The sequence below is a fragment of the Globicephala melas genome, chromosome 3 (genome assembly GCF_963455315.2).
Source record: "Globicephala melas chromosome 3, mGloMel1.2, whole genome shotgun sequence".
In the NCBI taxonomy this organism is placed as follows: Eukaryota; Metazoa; Chordata; class Mammalia; order Artiodactyla; family Delphinidae; genus Globicephala; species Globicephala melas.
Window position 1 is genome coordinate 35,357,179 of NC_083316.1, and position 21,014 is coordinate 35,378,192.

The window sequence follows — 21,014 nt, forward strand, 5'->3', positions numbered from 1 at the left end:
AAATATTTTAAATTCACATAGAACTTTCCAGACTATCATTTCATTTTATCCTTAATATAAACCTGAAAGACAGATAGGACTGGTATTACTATTCCACCTTGGTAATGAAGAAACATGAACAAAAGAAGGTAATCTGGGGCTTCCCTGGTGGGGCAGTGGTTGAGAGTCTGCCTGCCGATGCAGGGGATGCGGGTTCGTGCCCCAGTCCGGGAGGATCCCACATGCTGCGGAGTGGCTGGGCCCATGAGCCATGGCTGCTGAGCCTGCGCGTCCAGAGCCTGTGCTCCGCAAGGGGAGAGGCCACAACAGTGAGAGGCCCGCATACCGCAAAAAAAAAAAAAAAAAAGAAGGTAATCTGTCTGAGTCCAGTCAGCTAAGAAATGGCTAATCCAGGGACTTCCCTGGATTTGGCGGTACAGTGGTTAAGACTTCGCCTTCCAACGCAGGGGGTGCAGGTTCAATCCCTGGTCGGGGAGCTAAGATCCCACATGCCTCGCAGCCAAAAAACCAAAAACATAAAACGGAAGCAATATTGTAACAAATTCAATAGACTTTTTAAAAAATCTTAAAAAAAAAGAAATGGCAAATCCAAGGCTCAGTCCAGGTCTTCAAACACATGGAAAAAGTACAGTTGAATTCCTGCCTCACAATTACACCAGAAGAAATGTGAGATGGGTCAAAAATTTTAGTGTTAAAAATGGGCTGTCCTAGTCTGAAGCTCTCCCCTCACTTCTTGGACGTCCACGCCATGCGCTCAACTGAGCTCCCAGCAGCCGCCATCCACACTGCCTCTCCTTGCCCTACACCTTCTCTGTGCACCCATCAGCCCTCAGGGAGCCTGGGAGCCTGGGCACCCAGCCTGGCACGGTGCTACTCATTGAGAAAGCGGCATTTCTCTGGGGCACAAAGGTCTGAGACTGCACTCAGATGAACCAGCTGCAGTGGCAACTTTGCCCCAGGCCTGGTAGTGCTGGGCTTCCCATGCAACCAGTTCCAGGCATCAGGAGAACACCAAGTACCAAGAGAGCCTGAATTCCCTCAAGCTCATCAGAGATGGTCACGCTTTTCCAGAAGTGTGTGATGAATGGCACGCAGATGCACCTGCTTTACGTCTTCCTGTGGAAGGCCTTGCCCTAGCCCGCTGACAACCGGTGTTTTCAACAGAGTCCAAGTTCATCACCTGGGCTCTGTGTGCTGCAACGCTGTTGCCTGGAAGTTAGAGAAGTTCCCCAAAGATGCGTCTGTGCCCAGCATGGAAGCCCTGCTGTCCCAGGAGCCCAGCTGTGCCTAGGGCTCCCCTCCTACCTCTGCTGCTTGCCAGTCACAGTGGTGCCCTGTGGGGGGGTCTCGTCCATAAGGTATTTCCTCTACACCTGCGTGCAGAAGCCACCTGATAACCAGGAAGATTCCCCTAGACGGATGCTAGTCCTGTCCATCCCAGCCTTCCCTTTGCCAGACCGAGGGTCCTTACTAATAAAGAGCTGGGCATCAGAAAAAGAAAAAAGAAGAAGAAGCTGTATACATATAATTCCTCACTACGTCAACTGAGAGGGCATAAAGTCAGTAGGAACAAACGAACCTAGCACCAAGATCTTGGTTTCTAATACCGTCTTATAATAAAAGGAACCAGGGCTCCTTGAAGAAATGGTTGATTCTAAGACTGGGGCAAGAAATATATAAGATGAGTCTAAAGCATCTTGTAGTACCAGAAAATAAGAAAGTGCTCAAAAAGAAAATAAAAACTCCACAATGATAGGGGTATGTTAAAGGGATAAAGGACCCAGGTGAAAAAGTTCTCAATGACCAAAGCTGGAATGATTTGAGCAACAAAATAGATAAAGTAGTATTGGATTATAACTCAAAGTATATAATAAATATCCATGAGTACATACTGATAAAAATAAATGATTAAATAAATAAATGGGGATGAAGAGATAAATCTCTGCAGAATTCCAAATAACTTATGTAAGTGACTTGGCCTCAAGGAAGTATATCATAACACCCCACTCATCAGGTGCGGGCTGTGTATAGTGACTTTCTTCACTATAGGGAAACATACAGAATGGAAAAGGAGGTGGTGGAGAGTAACTATATAGTGGAAAAATCTGACATACACGACCTAAGGCAAGTAATCAAGGTCAACGTGGTGTAATGTTGATAGTATATACCTTTGCTATGATGTGATGAAGATGGCACTCTACCTCTATGTTCTTCCCCCCCATAACCTCCTCGAATCATGAGATAAGCATCAGACAGATTCACATAGAGGGACATGCTACAAAATACCTGGCCAGTACTCTGCAAAACTGTTAAGGTCATCAAAAACAAGAAAACTCTGAGAATCTATCACAGCAAAGAGGACCCAAGGAAGACATGACATCTAAATGTAATGTGGGGCTTCCCTGGTGGCACAGTGGTTGAGAGTCCGCCTGCCGATGCCGGGGAACACATGTTCGTGCCCCGGTCCGGGAGGATCCCACATGCCGCAGAGCGGCTGGGCCCATGAGCCATGGCTGCTGAGCCTGCGCGTCCGGAGCCTGTGCTCCGCAATGGGAGAGGCCACAACAGTAAGCGGCCCGCGTATGGCAAAATAAATAAATAAATAAATAAACAAATGTAATGTGGTATTGTGGATGGAATCGTAGAACAGAAAAAGGACATTAGGTAAAAATTAAGAAAATCAGAATAAAGCATAGATTTTAGTTAATAATAGTGTATCAACATTGGTTCATTAATTATAGCAAATATACTGTACTAAAGTAAGATGTTAATAATAGGGGAAACCAGGTATAGAATATTTGGCAACTCTCTGTAATATCTTCCCAATTTTTCTGTATATCTAAAACTGTTCTAAAAAATAAAGTTAATTAAAGGTCAAAAAACGAAGCCACAAAAAAAAAAAACTAGAAGAGAATATAGGGGGTTTTGTTTTTATGTTTTTAAAAACTGAGAAAGCCTTTCCAAGAGTGACATCTACCAGTGGATATCTGGTTAAATAAATTATGGTATGTTTATTTAACGAAATACTATGTAACTGATAAAAAAATGAACTACCTTTATATGATATAACATAATCTCCCACATATAGTAAATGAAAACAACAATGTACACAACAGTATATTATCATTTTTATAAAAATGTATCTTAATGCACACACAAACACCCTCTCCCCTATATGTTTGTATATCTCTGGAAAGCTAAACAATGGCCCGGTAACAGTGCTTGCTTTGATGGGAAGGAAACTGGCTAGTTTTGGGGCAGAGATTGGCGAGATAGTCACTTTTCACTAAACTTGTGTTTCATGTGTATGTATTACTTGAAAAACATAATCAAATACTTCTTTAAAATCCAGTTATACTTATTCTAAATCTAATGGCCTTTTTGCTGAATAATACGCAGTAGAAGTGAAAGAACAAGTGAGAATGATATCTTAGAAAGCAAAATGTGTACTAATTCACTTAGAGAGGAAGAACAAACTACATATAATGATTGGACTTGTTCAACAATAAAGAATGATATCTTGATATTTTATTTTCTTCACTTGATACCAGATAAACAATGTCTTTGCCAGCTCAAGATGGTATAATATTGATATTGAGGATCATATACTATTAAAAAAAAAAACCTTTTCATACATAATTGTATTTAATATTTACAACTGCTTTATGAAATAGATATTAATGCCCAAATTGCTTGTTAATGATAGAGCCTAAATGTGACCTCAAAATAATCACTGATTTACTAAATTATACAGTATAAGCAGTAGCTTAATATTCTGAGCTCTAGTTTTTAAGAATTGGATAGGATAGTATACTTCAAATTACACTGTAAAGTCCAACAGAAATGATAATGCAGGTAAAGATTTGCAAAGAGAATTAAAAGCTATTATTCTAAAATAATGAATGGTATTCTATTGATACCTTTTGAAGAATTCCTTATTGAGCCAGTTTCCTTTGTTTTTTTTTTTAAAAAAAAAAGGTGTGTTGAGAGAGCCACCTTGTGTTCTAAATTTGAAAATACACATTTTGGGAACATTCAGTATACTTTCAGTTTCAGGGCTCTGTTTTCAATTTGCTGATTACTGAGGTATACCATACATGAAGTAGGTAATGTCAGTTGTCACTTAACCATCATTCTATTACTGAGAAACAGCAAGAGAAAAAAAATGGATGATGGTGGGAACTTTGTCTGAGCTGGTGGTGGGGAAGGTAGAGGGGGAATGGGGAGGAGTAGAACCTTATACTTGCATAAAGATTTTAACTTCTACAAAATACTTTCATTTCTATTAGTGTAGTTGAAAAAAGAACATGGAGACTGAGTGCAAGACCTCTAACTGAAAGGTGAAGTTTTGAATTCTCCCCTCACAGTACTGGTTCTTTCAGTTAGTTAATAAATACAAAAACTATTGAACACCTATGAAATAGTTACCACTTTAGAAGCAAGGAATATCAAAATAAATATCTTTACCTGAAAGAGTTCACTATCTAGTGGGAGAAACCACAAATAACTAAAATGTAATGTGAACAATGGAGAAAAGCAATATATACAAATTGTTATGGGACACAGGAGAGAAATAGTAACAATAACAATGTTGAATATTTGTGAGTGAATTTAGAAAGTATATTTTTTCATTTGTTTGTCAGAACAGTCTAATATATGAGAATAGTAGCTTACCCAGTGTGTCATAGCTACAAAGTAAAGAAAACTCTAATCTGGTTCCTCTGATTCCAAATTTCATGGTTTCATCAGCATATCCTACAATTCCTGAGGAAGTACTGAATTAAGAGCACAGGATTTGAAATGCGAAAAACCTATGTTCAAAACTAGACCTTCCATATACGGAATGCAAGGATTCTTCAATATACGCAAATCAATCAACGTGATACACCATATTAACAAATTGAAGGAGAAAAACCATATGATCATCTCAATAGATGCAGAGAAAGCTTTTGACAAAATTCAACACCCATTTATGATAAAACCCCTGCAGAAAATAGGCATAGAGGGAACTTTCCTCAACATAATAAAGGCCATATATGACAAACCCACAGCCAACATCGTCCTCAATGGTGAAAAACTGAAAGCATTTCCACTAAGATCAGGAACAAGACAAGGTTGCCCACTCTCACCACTCTTATTCAACATAGTTTTGGAAGTTTTAGCCACAGCAATCAGAGAAGAAAAGGAAATAAAAGGAATCCAAATCGGAAAAGAAGAAGTAAAGCTGTCACTGTTTGCAGATGACATGATCCTATACATAGAGAACCCTAAAGATGCTACCAGAAAACTACTAGAGCTAATCAATGAATTTGGTAAAGTAGCAGGATACAAAATTAATGCACAGAAATCTCTGGCATTCCTATACACTAAGGATGAAAAATCTGAAAGTGAAATCAAGAAAACACTCCCATTTACCATTGCAACAAAAAGAATAAAATACCTAGGAATAAACCTACCTAAGGAGACAAAAGACCTGTATGCAGAAAATTATAAGACACTGATGAAAGAAATTAAAAATGATACAAATAGATGGAGAGATATACCATGTTCTTGGATTGGAAGAATCAACATTGTGAAAATGACTCTACTACCCAAAGCAATCTATAGATTCAATGCAATCCCTATGAAACTACCACTGGCATTTTTCACAGAACTAGAACAAAAAATCTCACAATTTGTATGGAAACACAAAAGACCCCGAATAGCCAAAGCAATTTTGAGAACGAAAAATGGAGCTGGAGGAATCAGGCTTCCTGACTTCAGACTATACTACAAAGCTACAGTAATCAAGACAGTATGGTACTGGCACAAAAACAGAAATATAGATCAATGGAACAGGATAGAAAGCCCAGAGATAAACCCACGCACATATGGTCACCTTATCTTTGACAAAGGAGGCAGAAATGTACAGTGGAGAAAGGACAGCCTCTTCAATAAGTGGTGCTGGGAAAACTGGACAAGTACATGTAAAAGTATGAGATTAGATCACTCCCTAACACCATACACAAAAATAAGCTCAAAATGGATTAAAGACCTAAATGTAAGGCCAGAAACTATCAAACTCTTAGAGGAAAACATAGGCAGAACACTCTATGACATAAATCACAGCAAGATCCTTTTTGACCCACCTCCTAGAGAAATGGAAATAAAAACAAAAGTAAACAAATGGGACCTAATGAAACTTAAAAGCTTTTGCGCAGCAAAGGAAACCATAAAGAAGACCAAAAGACAACCCTCAGAATGGGAGAAAATATTTGCAAATGAAGCAACTGACAAAGGATTAATCTCCAAAATTTATAAGCAGCTCATGCAGCTTAATAACAAAAGAACAAACAACCCAATCCAAAAATGGGCAGAAGACCTAAATAGACATTTCTCCAAAGAAGATATACAGATTGCCAACAAACACATGAAAGAATGCTCAACATCACTAATCATTAGAGAAATGCAAATCAAAACTACAATGAGATATCATCTCACACCAGTCAGAATGGCCATCATCAAAAAATCTAGAAACAATAAATGCTGGAGAGGGTGTGGAGAAAAGGGAACCCTCTTACACTGTTGGTGGGAATGTAAATTGATACAGCCACTGTGGAGAACAGTATGGAGGTTCCTTAAAAAGCTACAAATAGAACTACCATATGACCCAGCAATCCCACTACTGGGCATATACCCTGAGAAAACCATAATTCAAAAAGAGTCATGTACCAAAATGTTCATTGCAGCTCTATTTACAATAGCCCAGAGATGGAAACAACCTAAGTGTCCATCATCGGATGAATGGATAAAGAAGACATGGCACATATATACAATGGAATATTACTCAGCCATAAAAAGAGACGAAATTGAACTATTTGTAATGAGGTGGATAGACCTAGAGTCTGTCATACAGAGTGAAGTAAGTCAGAAAGAGAGAGACAAATACCGTATGCTAACACATATTTATGGAATTTAAGAAAAAAAAAATGTCATGAAAAACCTAGGGGTGAAACAGGAATAAAGACACAGACTTACTAGAGAATGGACTTGAGGCTATGGGGAGGGGGAAGGGTAAACGGTGACAAAGCAATAAAGAGGCATGGACATGTATACACTACCAAACGTAAGGTAGATAGCTAGTGGGAAGCAGCCGCATAGCACAGGGAGATCAGCTCGGTGCTGTGTGACCGCCTGGAGGGGTGGGATAGGGAGGGTGGGAGGGAGGGTGACGCAAGCGGGAAGAGATATGGGAACATATGTATATATATAACTGATTCATTTTGTTGTGAAGCTGAGAGTAACATACCATTGTAAAGCAATTATGCTCCAATAAAGATGTTTAAAAAAAAAAAAAAAAAAAACTAGACCTTCCATATACTGTGGAATCTTTGTTAAGTAACCAGACATCTATGGGTGACTTCCTCCCTTTGCAAAATCACAGTAATTATACCAACTTCTCAGTATCAGATCGAATACTGATTATGATGTTTATAATGTACTTAGTGTAATGCCTGGCAGGGTAAACATTCAATAATAGTACTTTATTATACCTAGACAATTTTTATTGTTAGACACAAATGTGGTATTTAATATTTAACCATCAAAACAGATACCCAACTAAAATGGAAACTAGTCAGTGTGTCACACTAATGCATAGTGCCTGAATATCGGCCGTGGGCCTCTAAAACAAAAAGAAAGAGCATAAGGTTCCATATTTATTAGCTGTTAAGCCAAGCACATAAGAATGAAATTGCCCCAATCTTTCTTTTTAAAAATATTGTTATTCTTTATGAAGTTTTCATCATTATATATTTAGCTAGTATAATTATAAACTTAAACTAGTACAACCTGGGTTTCTCAAATTTATAGTAAAAATGTGATAGCAATAACTATCACAGAGTCTGTCTCTGGCTCTGTTCTTGCCCCCTTTCCAGGGCCTCCCACCTACTCAAATTACTCTGAAGAAGTGGTCTTGCGCTGGTCTTCTTGGTGGTAGTAAAGTAGTTAGAATCATTGACTTTGGTGCTGGACTGCTGGAGTTGATGTTGTAGCTCTACCATCTACTATTTATAACTTTGGATAATTTGCTAAACTTCTGCGTATCAATTTCCTCATATGTAAAATGAGGCAAATACTAGGACCAATGTCATAAGGTTAAGAGGGTTAAATGATTTAATATTGGCAAAGCACTTTGAATATCAATACAATATTATTTTCACACCACAGTTTCTCCACTTATTCCTTTCTTACTATGATATTGCCTGTCAATCAATCAATGACTTAACAAATATTTATGGAAAGGCTATTATGGACCACAACTGTTCTAAGTACTAAGGAGAAATAGTAAAAAAGAAAATAGTCCCTGCTATCCTGGAGCTTACAGCCAAGTGGACTGATTAAAGTTACAGAAGTTGCTACCATCAGCTGTTGCTGGTGATAACCAAGGGTATACTGAAAGCTTATATGCACATGTCAGGGCACTAATGCTTGCAAAGGAGGTTCCATCTCCCATTATGCAAGAAGACATTGGCACCAAAGTTGCTGATGCCTTGTAACTCAGCACACTGAGTTTTTACTTTTATTGCTACTCCCTTGCTCTAGGACTCAGGCAAAGAGGACAGGTTAGAGAACAGTGAGGAAGAAAAGCATTATTTTCTCCCAAATGACACCTCATCAGCTCTATTTTCGAACAGAACTTAATGTTCCTTGACTCTCTTTCCTTAGAATGTTCTTTTATGGAAAATTCACTTGGATACACACCTCATAGTTCTCCAGACATGTCCAAATGTGCCTTACTTCTAGGGCAGATGTTGCTAAGTCACATGGTGGGGAATCCCTACATACTGGGTTTATCGTGCCTTAGAAAACTCATTACTAAATCCTGGAGTGCATTTGACTTAAAGAGTGCTTAAAGAGTGATTAAAAGGTATTTATTATATAATTTATTTTGAGATATCTGGTTGCTTTATTAGGTCTCATAATTGTCAATTAAATATTATTTTAAGTGTCTCAACTTTGAGATAATAATTCCAAAATGAAAGCAAATAATATTCAAATAAATTTATCTTTTATGTTTTAGAATGTGCTACTCTTCATAATATGATAAAAGGGCTACAACAGACCATTGAATATCAACATAATTTGAAAGGTAAGTTAGAAAAAAAAGTAAAACCTAAAAAAAAAAGATATATTTAAGCACCTTTAAGAATAGAGAGTTTTCATAAACAAAACGAAAAGACAACCCTCAGAATGGGAGGAAATATTTGCAAATGAAGCAACTGACAAAGGATTAATCTCCAAAATTTACAAGCAGCTCGTGCAGCTCAATATCAAAAAAATAAACAACCCAATCCAAAAATGGGCAGAAGACCTAAAAAGACATTTCTCTAAAGAAGATATACAGATTGCCAACAAACACATGAAAGAATGCTCAACATCACTAATCATTAGAGAAATGCAAATCAAAACTACGAGGTATCACCTCACACATGATCAGAGTGGCCATCATCAAAATATCTACAAACAATAAATGCTGGAGAGGGTGTGGAGAAAAGGGAACCCTCTTGCACTGTTGGTGGGAATGTAAATTGATACAGCCACTATGGAGAACAGTATGGAGGTTCCTTAAAAAACTAAAAACAGAACTACCATACGACCCAGCAATCCCACTACTGGGCATATACCCTGAGAAAACCATAAATCAAAAAGAGTCATGGGGGGGTTCCCTGATGGCACAGTGGTTGGGAGTCCGCCTGCTGATGCAGGGGACGCGGGTTCGTGCCCCAGTCCAGGAAGATCCCACATGCCACAGAGCGGCTGGGCCCGTGAGCCATGGCCACTGAGCCTGCGCATCCGGAGCCTGTGCTCCGCAACGGGAGAAGCCACGGTAGTGATAGGCTCACGTACCGCAAAAAAATAAAAATAACATCATTATCTACATGGAAAATCTAAAATATTCAACAAAAAAAAACCTTCTAGAACTAAGTGATTACAGCAAGGTTGAGCTATACAAGATTAATATACAAAGGTCAATTGTTTTCCTATATACTAGCAATGAACAAGTGGAATTTGAAATTTAAAACACAGTATTTGGGGCTTCCCTGGTGGTGCAGTGGTTAAGAATCCGCCTGCCAGTGCAGGGGACATGGGTTCAAGCCCTGGTCTGGAAAGATCCCACATACCACGGAGCAACTAAGCCCATGCACTGCAACTACTGAGCCTGTGCTCTAGAGGCTCTGAGCCACAACTACTGAAACCTGCGCACCTAGAGTCCATGCTCTGCAACAAGAGAAGCCACCGCAATAAGAAGCCCGCACACCACAACGAAGAGCAGCCCCCGCTCGCCGCAACTAGAGAAAGCCCACACACAGCAACGAAGACCCAACACAGCCAAAAATAAATAAATAAATTGTTTTAAATTAAAAATTAAAAATAAAACACGATACTATTTACATTAGCACCTCCCAAAATGAAATACTTAGGTATAAATCTAACAAAATATGTATAAGATATATATAAGAAAAACTACAAAACTTTGATACAGTAAGTCAAAGGAGAACTAAATGAAGAGAAAGTCCATGTTCATGGAAAGGAAGATTCAATATTGTCGAGATGTCAGTTCTTTCCAACTTGTTCTATAGATTCAAAGTGATCCCAATCAATATCCCAGCAAGTTACTTTGTGAATATGACAGAGTGTGGATAATACAGAACTTGGAATTATTGTTATCCAGGTCTAATGTCTCATTCAGTCCTGTCACTGATCCCAGTTGGGCACTGAACTCAAGTCCTGACCTCTATCTCATACTGATTCCCAGTTCCAGTCCTGGCTCCAATCCTACTTCTGGCCTAATTTTAGCTCTGAACACCTTTAATATCTGGCTCAGGTAGAGATCCTGACTCTATTTTGAACTCTCACCACGCACTATACCAGGATTGGCTCTTTCCTGATCTAAGTATATCTGATTTTCCTAAAAACACCTAGAGGTTAACAAGAGTGAATACAGAAAACTGTGAAGCACCACTCCTTCTCCATCATCCTTCATCAAGAGAAACATTTTGGTTATATACAAAAAATGTCAATTATGATAGGTGTGAAACAGTAGGACAAATTAAAGATGCAAAACTACATTTTAATTAATTTCATTTTTTCTTATTTAAGTTTTACATGGAAAGGCATTATATAAATACAACTGTGGTGCTTAATAATGTTGCTGAAAGCTAAAACCTCCCTTTCTTTCTAGCTTAGGATATCACTCATCTTCTCTTTTGACAGTAGTTTTGTTTCCCTCACCCATTCTGCAATACAAACTATACTAATCCTCAAATACAGATCAATCCAACCATACACTGTATTACTTACATTGCTACAGCTACTGAAGGCTATTGGTGAAAAATCATACACTGCAGACTACTGAAGGCTATTGGTGAAAAATCATACACTGCAGACTCCTTTTAATTTTTGAGTCCCAGTATCACTTATACCCTTAATTTATCTTGGCTTTTTAAATTTTCATCCTTTAAGCCCCCAACTTCAAATGTTTCTTTCTCTTTCAACCTACTTTACTTTCTATATCACAGAAAAAAATGAAAGCTGTCAGGTATAAACTACCTCATTTCCTGTCATCTACCACCCCTGCTTCCCACTGCACTTCCTCCAATGTATTCATACACAGGCATATCCTTCCTTCCTTCCTCATTAGCTTAGGAAAAAGAAAATCCTTCTTCTTATCCAAAGTTTATTTCTCTGCATGGGTTTAACTTTCATCTCTCTTCACCTCTCTCTTCTGGGATATTGCATCTTCAGTTGTCTCTTCTTTTCTCTCTTTCATTTCCCTCTTTCTATTGGCCATTCTTCTCAGCACTTAAACAACTCAGATCTCTCCCACCTTTTCAACAAACAAGACAAAGTTTTCTTGACTTTGGGTTTATTCCCTCCAATTACCCTCACTCTTTCCTTTTACAATCCAATCTCAAGGGAATAGTCTGCACTCACTCTCTCCATTTCCTTACCTTCACCTAGTCTTCAACTTAGAACAATTGAACATCTCCCAAAGTTTTCAGATTCAAAGTTCTTTCATTTTATCTTTTTACTGCATTTATTGCCATTGATTATAACCCCCTTAAACTCTCTTTTCTTAGTAACACCCTCACCTGCGTCTCTGGACACTTCTTCTTAGTCTTCTTTATAGGATAGTCTTCCTTTGGCCACCTCTAAATGTTTCTCAGCCTACAAGAAATATTCTTCTGGATACCTCAAGCATTTCAAATTTGGTGTGGTAAAGATCTAGATTCATCACTTCACTCGTAAAAATCTTCCTCTTTTAATTTTTCCCAAACCAATGAACAGTTTTCAACCACTCAAATCAGAAAACTAGAAAGCAAACATTCCCTTTTCTCTTTTGCCTCTGCTATCCAATCGGTCACTAAGTCTCCTGTTAATTCTATCATCTAAATAGTTCTTTATTTTCCTTTTGTCTCCTACTGCCAGTGACCTAATTTAGGCTCCTGTTATTTCTTACTTGATCACTTGTTACTGATATCCATTCCTCTGGGGTCAACCCCCACCCCCATTCATCCTCTGCACTGCCGGATAATCTTTTTAACATGTAACTAATCATTTCACTTCACTGTTCAAAATTCTTTCATGATTCTGTAACCTATAAAATAAAATTCGAAGTTATTCATATAGAATATGTCTACCTCCTATTAGGCTACATCTCCAACCTATTTAACACATTCTCCTTAAAATTTACATTCCAACAATACTGTATTTGAATTGTAATTTTCCCAAATGTGCTATATTCACTCAAGCCCAAAGTCTTCTGTGCAGTTTTCTGTATCTGGAACACATTCCTCCAACTTATCATTTAAGTCTCAGCTCAAGTGGTTCCTCTTCTACAAATCCTTTCCTGACTTCAAGCTGACCTAAGCTTTTCTTCCACAGCTCCCCGCCATATTTCAGACACACTGCCATTACAGAGCAATTATCATAGCATATCATAACTGTTTACACATCTGTCTCACCACTAGGCTGTAAGTTCTTTGAGGAGAAATAATTTTTTTGTTTCAACATTCCCAATGTCATGCACAGAGCCTGGTGTGTAGTTGATGCTGTATGCATGTGTTGAATACATACATGAATGGAAACTTGAAATGTTAAACATATTCCCATATTAATTTAAAAGTTCTATATATTAGGATATTCACTGATGTTTTTTACACAGGTGAAAATGAACAACTAAAAAGAAATGCTGATCTTATGAAAGAAAAGTTAAAAACTCATGAACAGGTGAGTTTGTGTGTCTTCATATTCAATCAGATCCCTGTGGAGCATTGTCTTTCCAAATTAGAAAAAATAAAGTAGTTTTTTTCATTAATAAAGACAGCCAAGGGCTTCCCTGGTGGCGCAGTGGTTGAGAGTCTGCCTGCCGATGCAGGGGACTCGGGTTCTTGCCCCGGTCTGGGAAGATCCCACATGCCGTGGAGCAGCTGGGCCCATGGGCTGTGGCCGCTGAGCCTGCGCGTCCGGAGCCTGTGCTTCGCAACGGGAGAGGCCACAACAGTGAGAGGCCCGCGTACCGCCAAAAAAAAAAAAAGACAGCCAAAATTTTTAGAGTAAATATATATGGGAGTGCCAGACTTTTTACTATAGAATATACTCAATTAGCACTTTAAAACATTTTTATAATAAAGTGAATGTGTTCAATATTTATGATTTGAGTAATTTATTGCAATTTTATTGTACCATCTAAATGAAGACAGCATTTTATGTGGATCACCAATTAATTTTCTCCCAAGGGCCAACATACCCTCTGCTATGTTTTCTTCTCTCCTATAAGAGCAGTGCCATGATGGCAATTATAGAACATAAAACACAGTACCTAGAACATAAAAGGTCCTCAGTAAATGTAAGCTCCCACCCCTCTGCCCTGTGGGAAGTTTATTATGCTAATTTTTTCTCATCTTCTAAGAGCCAACATGTCAAACTCTGGCAGACCTAAGATTTCCAAAACTCAACTTGGATCTGTATCCAGCTTAGAACTTCAACTTGAAGGATCATCTCTATTTCAATCTGGTTCTTCACTTGGGGAGCCTTTGAAGAAATACAGGCTAATTCTGTAACCCTTCCAGGGCTTCTGGGTAATACTCAGGAGTAATGAATGGCATCCGACTGTGCTCTTGGAAAATTTAGCTTCTCATCACCAATTTTGAAATAATTTAAATATCTCTGGATTATATCCCATCCTTTATTTTTCCTTTCCTCTGTTTCCTTTATTTTTCCATCATTTTCATATCTTGCCTCTAGAGTTCAACAATAAATGTGAAGTCAGGGTGTAACTGGGACAGAGTGAAAGGAGGAAAATTTTTGCCTCTTTTCTCTTCTAAAATGTCATCATAGAATACTGCTTTATCTAGAATACTATGAATTTTCAGAGGGATGGGAATTACAGAGAAAAATGCCATGATCCAAGATTCTGAACTTATTAATCGCTGTCCAAAGCAAACTAAAGATCACCTCAATCCAATGAAAATTCTCTAGTACAAAACCTCCAGGCACATCCAAAACATATGGAGAACCACTCCCTAGAAACAAACTTAGGAGTTACTTAACGGCCATATTTATGGAATATGTTAAGAATTATTAAGTTTTATAAGAACAAAAATATAACCAGAAGCTGTCCCTTGGAATTTAAAGTTCCCAGAAAGCAAATGAAAAGAAGGCAACTAAGAATAACTTGTTGGAACTTTGTCCTCTTAAAAAGAAGAAAGGATTGGACTCCTTGGGGCTAGCACAGGCTAAACTAGGGGAGAAGAACCTAATTAGATACAGCCTGGCCCCAGCCCAGACATTTAGGATAGGCTTATGCCTCAAGGCTGCAGTGAAAATCCTGGGTCTTACCAAATTAATGGGAACATTTCAGGTGGCAAAGTCAATGGGGAAAAGATACATAGATTTGTCTCTTGTGGTTTCCCAGGGCAGCAACTGCTTAATGCAACCGTCTGAGTCAGGAGAAGTTTATGAAAGGCACTCTATAGTTGCCCATGTAGAAATCTAGATACAAACATAGGAAAAATAGCAGTTTATGAGAGTCACCCCTTTAGTCATCTGCCCAGCTTTAATCAAAGGCAATGGTTGGATATGTTCAGCCATTCCTCCAAGTTGCCTGGCAAAAAAACATAGCCCAAGTAGGACTCCTGACTATATCCCCTTGAATTTTTGATAATCTAGAGGAGCTATTCACTGGGTCTAGGCTAAGAACCTCTGACTTAATTCTTATTTGCCCTCTCATTCATTCAAAAAATATATATCAAGGGATATACACTAGGAGTTAGGAATACAACAGTGAGTAAAAACAAAGTCCCTGCTTTTATGCTGTTTAGAGATTTTTCTGGGCCTCTTGCCTTGATCGTTGTCTCTTTCTTACTATCCCACCTCACTTTTATTCTTCCTGCTTTCCTTTTCTCCTGCCTGTAAGTGGTTTCTCTATGTAGAAACATACCTCTGGAAAAATTGTAAATTTTATCTTTGCAGGATTTCTCTCTCAACACCTCTCTCAATGCCACTCTCCGTATTAGCATAATAAATAACTTCTATGCTTCAGCAACCTAAGAAACTAACCTCAGGAGGCTGTTGAGCACTTCTCAAACCCCAAATTCATCCTTCTTTAGCCTCCCCATAAAAGTAACCCTTACCATAGGTAATGCTTAACCTCCTTCTGGGAATTAGGAATGTTTATATAATTTTCAGAAACAGAAATTCAGCCCACATTCAAAGGGATTCATCCTACATTAGGGTAAGCGCACAGACCATCAAACAGTGCCTAAAGTTGGCTTTAAAATATAGCTTTGGCGCTTTTTTGACATATTTTAATGCTGTCATGGCATTTATTCATACAATTAAACAAAATATTTTGAGCATCTATGATATGCTCTGAACATAGTGATGAGAATTCAGAGGCAAAGATAAAAAATCATTGTCTCTAGGGCTTCCCTGGTGGCGCAGTGGTTGAGAGTCCGCCTGCCGATGCAGGGGACACGAGTTCGTGCCCCAGTCTGGGAAGATCCCACATGCCGCGGAGAGGCTGGGCCCGTGAGCCATGGCCGCTGAGCCTGCGCGTCCGGAGGCTGTGCTCCGCAACGGGAGAGGCCACAACAGTGAGAGGCCCGCGTACCGAAAAAAAAAAAGGGGGGGGGGCTTCCCTGGTGGCGCTGTGGTTGAGAGTCTGCCTGCCGATGCAGGGCACACGGGTTCGAGCCCTGATCTGGGAAGATCCCACATGCCGCAGAGCAACTAAGCCCGTGCGCCACAACTACTGAGCCTGCATGTCTGGAGCCTGTGCACCGCAACAAGAGAGGCCGCGATAGTGAGAGGCCCACGCACCGCGATGAAGAGTGGCCCCCGCTTGCCACAACTAGAGAAAGCCCTCGCACAGAAACGAAGACCCAACACAGCCATAAATAAATAAATTTTTTAAAAAAATCATTGTCTCTAGATGGTCTCTATCTACTTGGACCAGAAATTGGTCCTTCTCAAAGCTGAGCATTCAAACAATGAACAATATCTTTCCCCTCTAGATATGATTATATACCAAAAATTAATATAAACTGAAAATTTCATCTTTCTAATTAATCAAAAGTTGTCTACACATACTCAAATTGAAGGATGAATGTATATTTTAATCTTTAGGAATATAAGAATAGTATTGCCAAACTTATGAGTGAAATGAAAATCAAAGAGGAGGGACATAAGACAGAAATAACAAAACTTTATCAAGATATGCAGAAAAAAGGTAAGTTTTAAAATTTACTGAATTCTAAGATACCATAAAACAATTTACACAGATATATAAACTTTTTTCAGTAATTGCCAGTATTCTGAATAAACATTGCCTTGACACATTTGAATTTAGTTTTTGTTCCTTTATATATATTTATGTGATATAAATTATAACACTTAGAAATTGGACTCATGGAGTTTGCACTTAACATTATTTAATGTGAAATAGTTAATATCATTGTAAAATTAATATAAAATGTATAGTTAACTTTGATATTTATATACTCAGCATATTGAATATAATTTCACTAATGAAATATTCTTCCTTCAGCAAAGTCTCATGAAATTATGTTGAGAGTTAACTGGTTTCATAAAGGTATTAAAAACTTTCTTAATGAGCCTAGATGCACACCGTATGCAAAAATTAACTTGGAATGTATGATAAGTCTGAATGTAAACCTACATCTATAAGACAAGTAGAAGAAAGCATAGAAGATAATCTTTGTGACCCTGAGTTAGCCACAATTTCTTAGAAAGAAACAAAAAGTACAAAAAATAAAGAAAAAAAGTTCTAAATTGAACTTCTTCAAAACTATTAACTTCTGTCCTTCAACACTGTTAAGAAAATGAAAAGACAGGCCACAGACAGGGAGATAATACTTACAAATGCATAGCTGATAAAGGACTTATGTCCAAAATCTATGAAGAACTCTTACAACTCAATAAGAAGTGAAACAACCCAGTAAGGAAATGGGCAAAATATTTGGACACTTCCCCAGAGAAATACGGATGAAAAGTAAGCACATGAAAACACACTCAACATAATTGGTTAGTAGGGAAATGCAAATTAAAACCACAATGAGATACCACATTGCACCTCTTAGAACTGCTAAAATCTTCTATAAAACTATCAATACCAAGTGTTGGTGAGGATGTGGAGCTACTGGAGCCCTCATACATTACTAGTGGGACTACAAAATTATAGTCATTTTAGAAAAGAGTTTTGCAGTTTCTTTGGGTTCTCTGAGAAGCAGATGCCTAGACAGAATTAGACATTCAAGAGGTTTGTTAAGGCAGACATTTGTGAGGGTAGATAGGGAGGGAACTGGGGGAGACGGGGTTAGCCGTGGGTTTATGATACAGGTCTAACCTCTGTGAAGAAGAGAAGAAAGGAAGGTGTGTTGGGCAGAAGTCTTAGACTGTGACACACTTATAAGAAAGTTTCAGCAAAGTTGGGCCAAATTTGCCCATCAACCAAGTTCAGCAACTCTCAGGAACAAGTCTGCCTTAGTGTCCCTGCCAAGTTCAGTCACTGGCTAGGAGCAGCTCTTGGGAATCATGAGCTCAGCATAAACATGGTCATGAGGACAATGAGCCAATTATGTTCCCTGAAGCTGGAGATCTGAAAGATGCATTTTCATGGCCACAACTGTCCCCTCCTTATACTACACATACCTACTTCTCCATAGGAGTTCAGGTAGCAGGTTCTCCATGGTTCTTGTGGATGTTTCTTCCTCAGGAGAAACCTACAAGAGGGATTGTTGAAATGTTCTTCCTCCTAGGGACCTAACCGTGTCTTTTCAGCCAGCGGGTTCTAGACCAAAAACGTGGTTCAGACTGGGGAACCGAGCAAAGGATAATAATTTTTAACTGGGGCATGTACCCTCAGCCTCCTGTTCCTCCATTTGGATTCTTTTGTACTAGGTGTTAAGCAGCTTGGTTGCTCATCTATTAACTAACTCTACAACTGTCGAAAATCACGCCCCTTTGGCCGCTCTCTGACCTTCCTGCTCATTATGATAATTGTGGCCTCCTGGGTTTTGGCAGTTAAGCACCATCATCTGGCTTCTACAGCTTGGTGGGGGAGGGGGGACACCATCCGCATAGATATTAATGAGCCCAACTTTATACCCACCTCTTCTGTCAGCCCAAGCTTGCAGATGAGAGCAACCATTGAACTTCTTGGTGGTGCTGGTTTTTCTCTCACCAGCACATTCCTTGTGGTCTTGGTTAATAGTGTGTCTTCTGGGCCCTCCTAAGGAACATGATCTTTTGCTGAGTTATCTTGCCTCACATAACATATCCACTCAAGCATGCCAACTTTCGAGAGCCTCCTTATGCCTTTCTCTACTATCTGCCAGGGCATCTCAGGTATTCCCACTTCACTCAGCTTTGGCCAGGGCTTTCTCTAGAGGTCTAAGGCTACTCTAACAGAGTTTGTCCCATATCCTAGGTCCTTGCTAGGGTATTATGTCCCCTGTCCCTAAAGAGTATATATCTTCAAGTCAATGAATTCTTGCTTACCTAGTCTTACTTTCAGTCTTCTTCTATCCAGCACTCTCAAAGTCTGTTCTCAAGGGTATTCACATGGCTCTTTCCAATACAACCTAGCTAATTCTTGCGGCTCTCTGGGGTATAATCACTTTCCCCCCTTATCAGCCCCAGCACTCCCCCAACCAGGTTATACTGCACTTTAACCCTAGTTATTGGCCTAGCAGCCAAAAGAGGAGGGAAGGGCATCTTCTGAGAGGAGCCTCTGCAGCATCTTTCATCAGCTAGGTTAGTGCTAGTTCTTAACAGGAAAAAGTAGGTCTGCAATTTCCGAGCATTTAGGGGAGTTGTCACAGCCAGCATCCTCACAGGTGTTTATCCAGATGTTCCTGTCCTATTTTTCAGGATCTTAGGTGTTCCCAACTAGGACCCTGATTTAGCATAGCAGACCTGTTTTGGCTGAACATTTCAACATCTCTGGAGTTCTGCAACTTTAATGATTAGATTTTCTGTTGCTCAGCTCTACCTGCTCTTCCACTAGAGTTGGTGAGAGTCTGTTTGTAAGCTACCAAAGAGTCCCTCTGGCTCTCACACCTATTCTTTTTGTTTTGTTTTGTTTTCCTTTTCTCTTTTTTTTTCTTGAGTTTTATTTTTTTTATACAGCAGGTTCTTATTAGTTACCTATTTTATACATATTAGTGTATATATGTCAATCCCAATCTCCCAATTCATCCCACCACCACCATCCCCCCGCCTTGGTGTCCATACGTTTGTTCTTTACATGTGTCTCTATTTCTGCCTTGCAAACCCATTCATCTGTACCATTTTTCTAGATTCCACATATATGCATTAATATACGATATTTGTTTTTCTCTTTCTTTTTTTCTTTTTTTTTTTTTGCGGTACACGGGCCTCTCACTGTTGTGGCCTCTCCCGTTGTGGAGCACAGGCTCTGGACGTGCAGGCTCAGCGGCCATGGCTCACGGGCCCAGCTGCTCTGTGGCATGTGGGATCTTCCCGGACCGGGGCACGAACCCGTGTCCCCTGCATCGGCAGGCAGACTCTCAACCACTGTGCCACCAGGGAAGCCCTGTTTTTCTCTTTCTGACTTACTTTACTCTTTACTCTAGACAGTCTCTAGGTCCATCCACGTCTCTGCAAATGCCCCAATTTCATTCCTTTTTATGACTGAGTAATATACCATTGTATATATGTACCACATCTTCTCTATCCATTTGTCTGTCAGTGGGCATTTAGGTTGCTTCCATGACCTGGCTATTGTAAATAGTGCTGCAATGAACACTGGGGTGCATGTGTCTTTTTGAATTATGGTTTTCTCTGGGTATATGCCCAGTAGTGGGATTGCTGGGTCATATGGTAGTTCTATTTTAGTGTTTTAGGACCCTCTATACTGTTCTCCATAGTGGCTGTATCAATTTACATTCCCACCAACAGTGCAAGAGGGTTCACTTTTCTCCACACCCTCTCCAGCATTTATTGTTTGTAGATTTTCTGATGATGCTCATTCTAACCAGTGTGAGGTGATAGCTCATTGTAGTTATGATTTGCATTTCTCTAATAATTAGCCACACCTATTCTTTAAATCGTTAAATTCTTGTTAAAAGCTGTTTCTCATTATCCCTCAGTAGGATGTCAATTTAATTTAGCAGTAACTCTCCAACTCTACTGTCTTTGTGGGCATTGTTTCCCTCTATCTTTCAAATGCCTGAACTATTACACCTGCAAGGCATTCACCTCCACCAGGACATTTCCCCCAGATTACTTCTGGTAAAATCTTCAGCAATCAGACCCCCGTTGTGTACTAGGAACTACCAGTACTCCATATACCACTAATGATGGCTTCCTCGTTTCTTACAAAGCAGTAAGTGCCCCATCATACCTGTTTTCTTGTGCTAGCTCAGGTCCTCCAAGGAGCCGACAAGATGGGAGTAGACAGTCAAAGAAATTTATTGGACAAAATG

General features: G+C 39.2%; 1 protein-coding gene across 1 annotated transcript in view; it reads left to right on the forward strand.

The window, feature by feature from the left end:
- The window catches only part of CCDC152 (coiled-coil domain containing 152), a 30,227-nt gene that overhangs the window by 6,015 nt on the left and 3,198 nt on the right, over positions 1-21,014 (forward strand). Inside the window, exons 4-5 of the mRNA XM_060295746.1 lie at positions 13,208-13,272; positions 16,672-16,774. Of these exons, the coding sequence (XP_060151729.1) occupies positions 13,208-13,272; positions 16,672-16,774 (168 nt within the window). The remainder of the gene's footprint in view (positions 1-13,207; positions 13,273-16,671; positions 16,775-21,014) is intronic.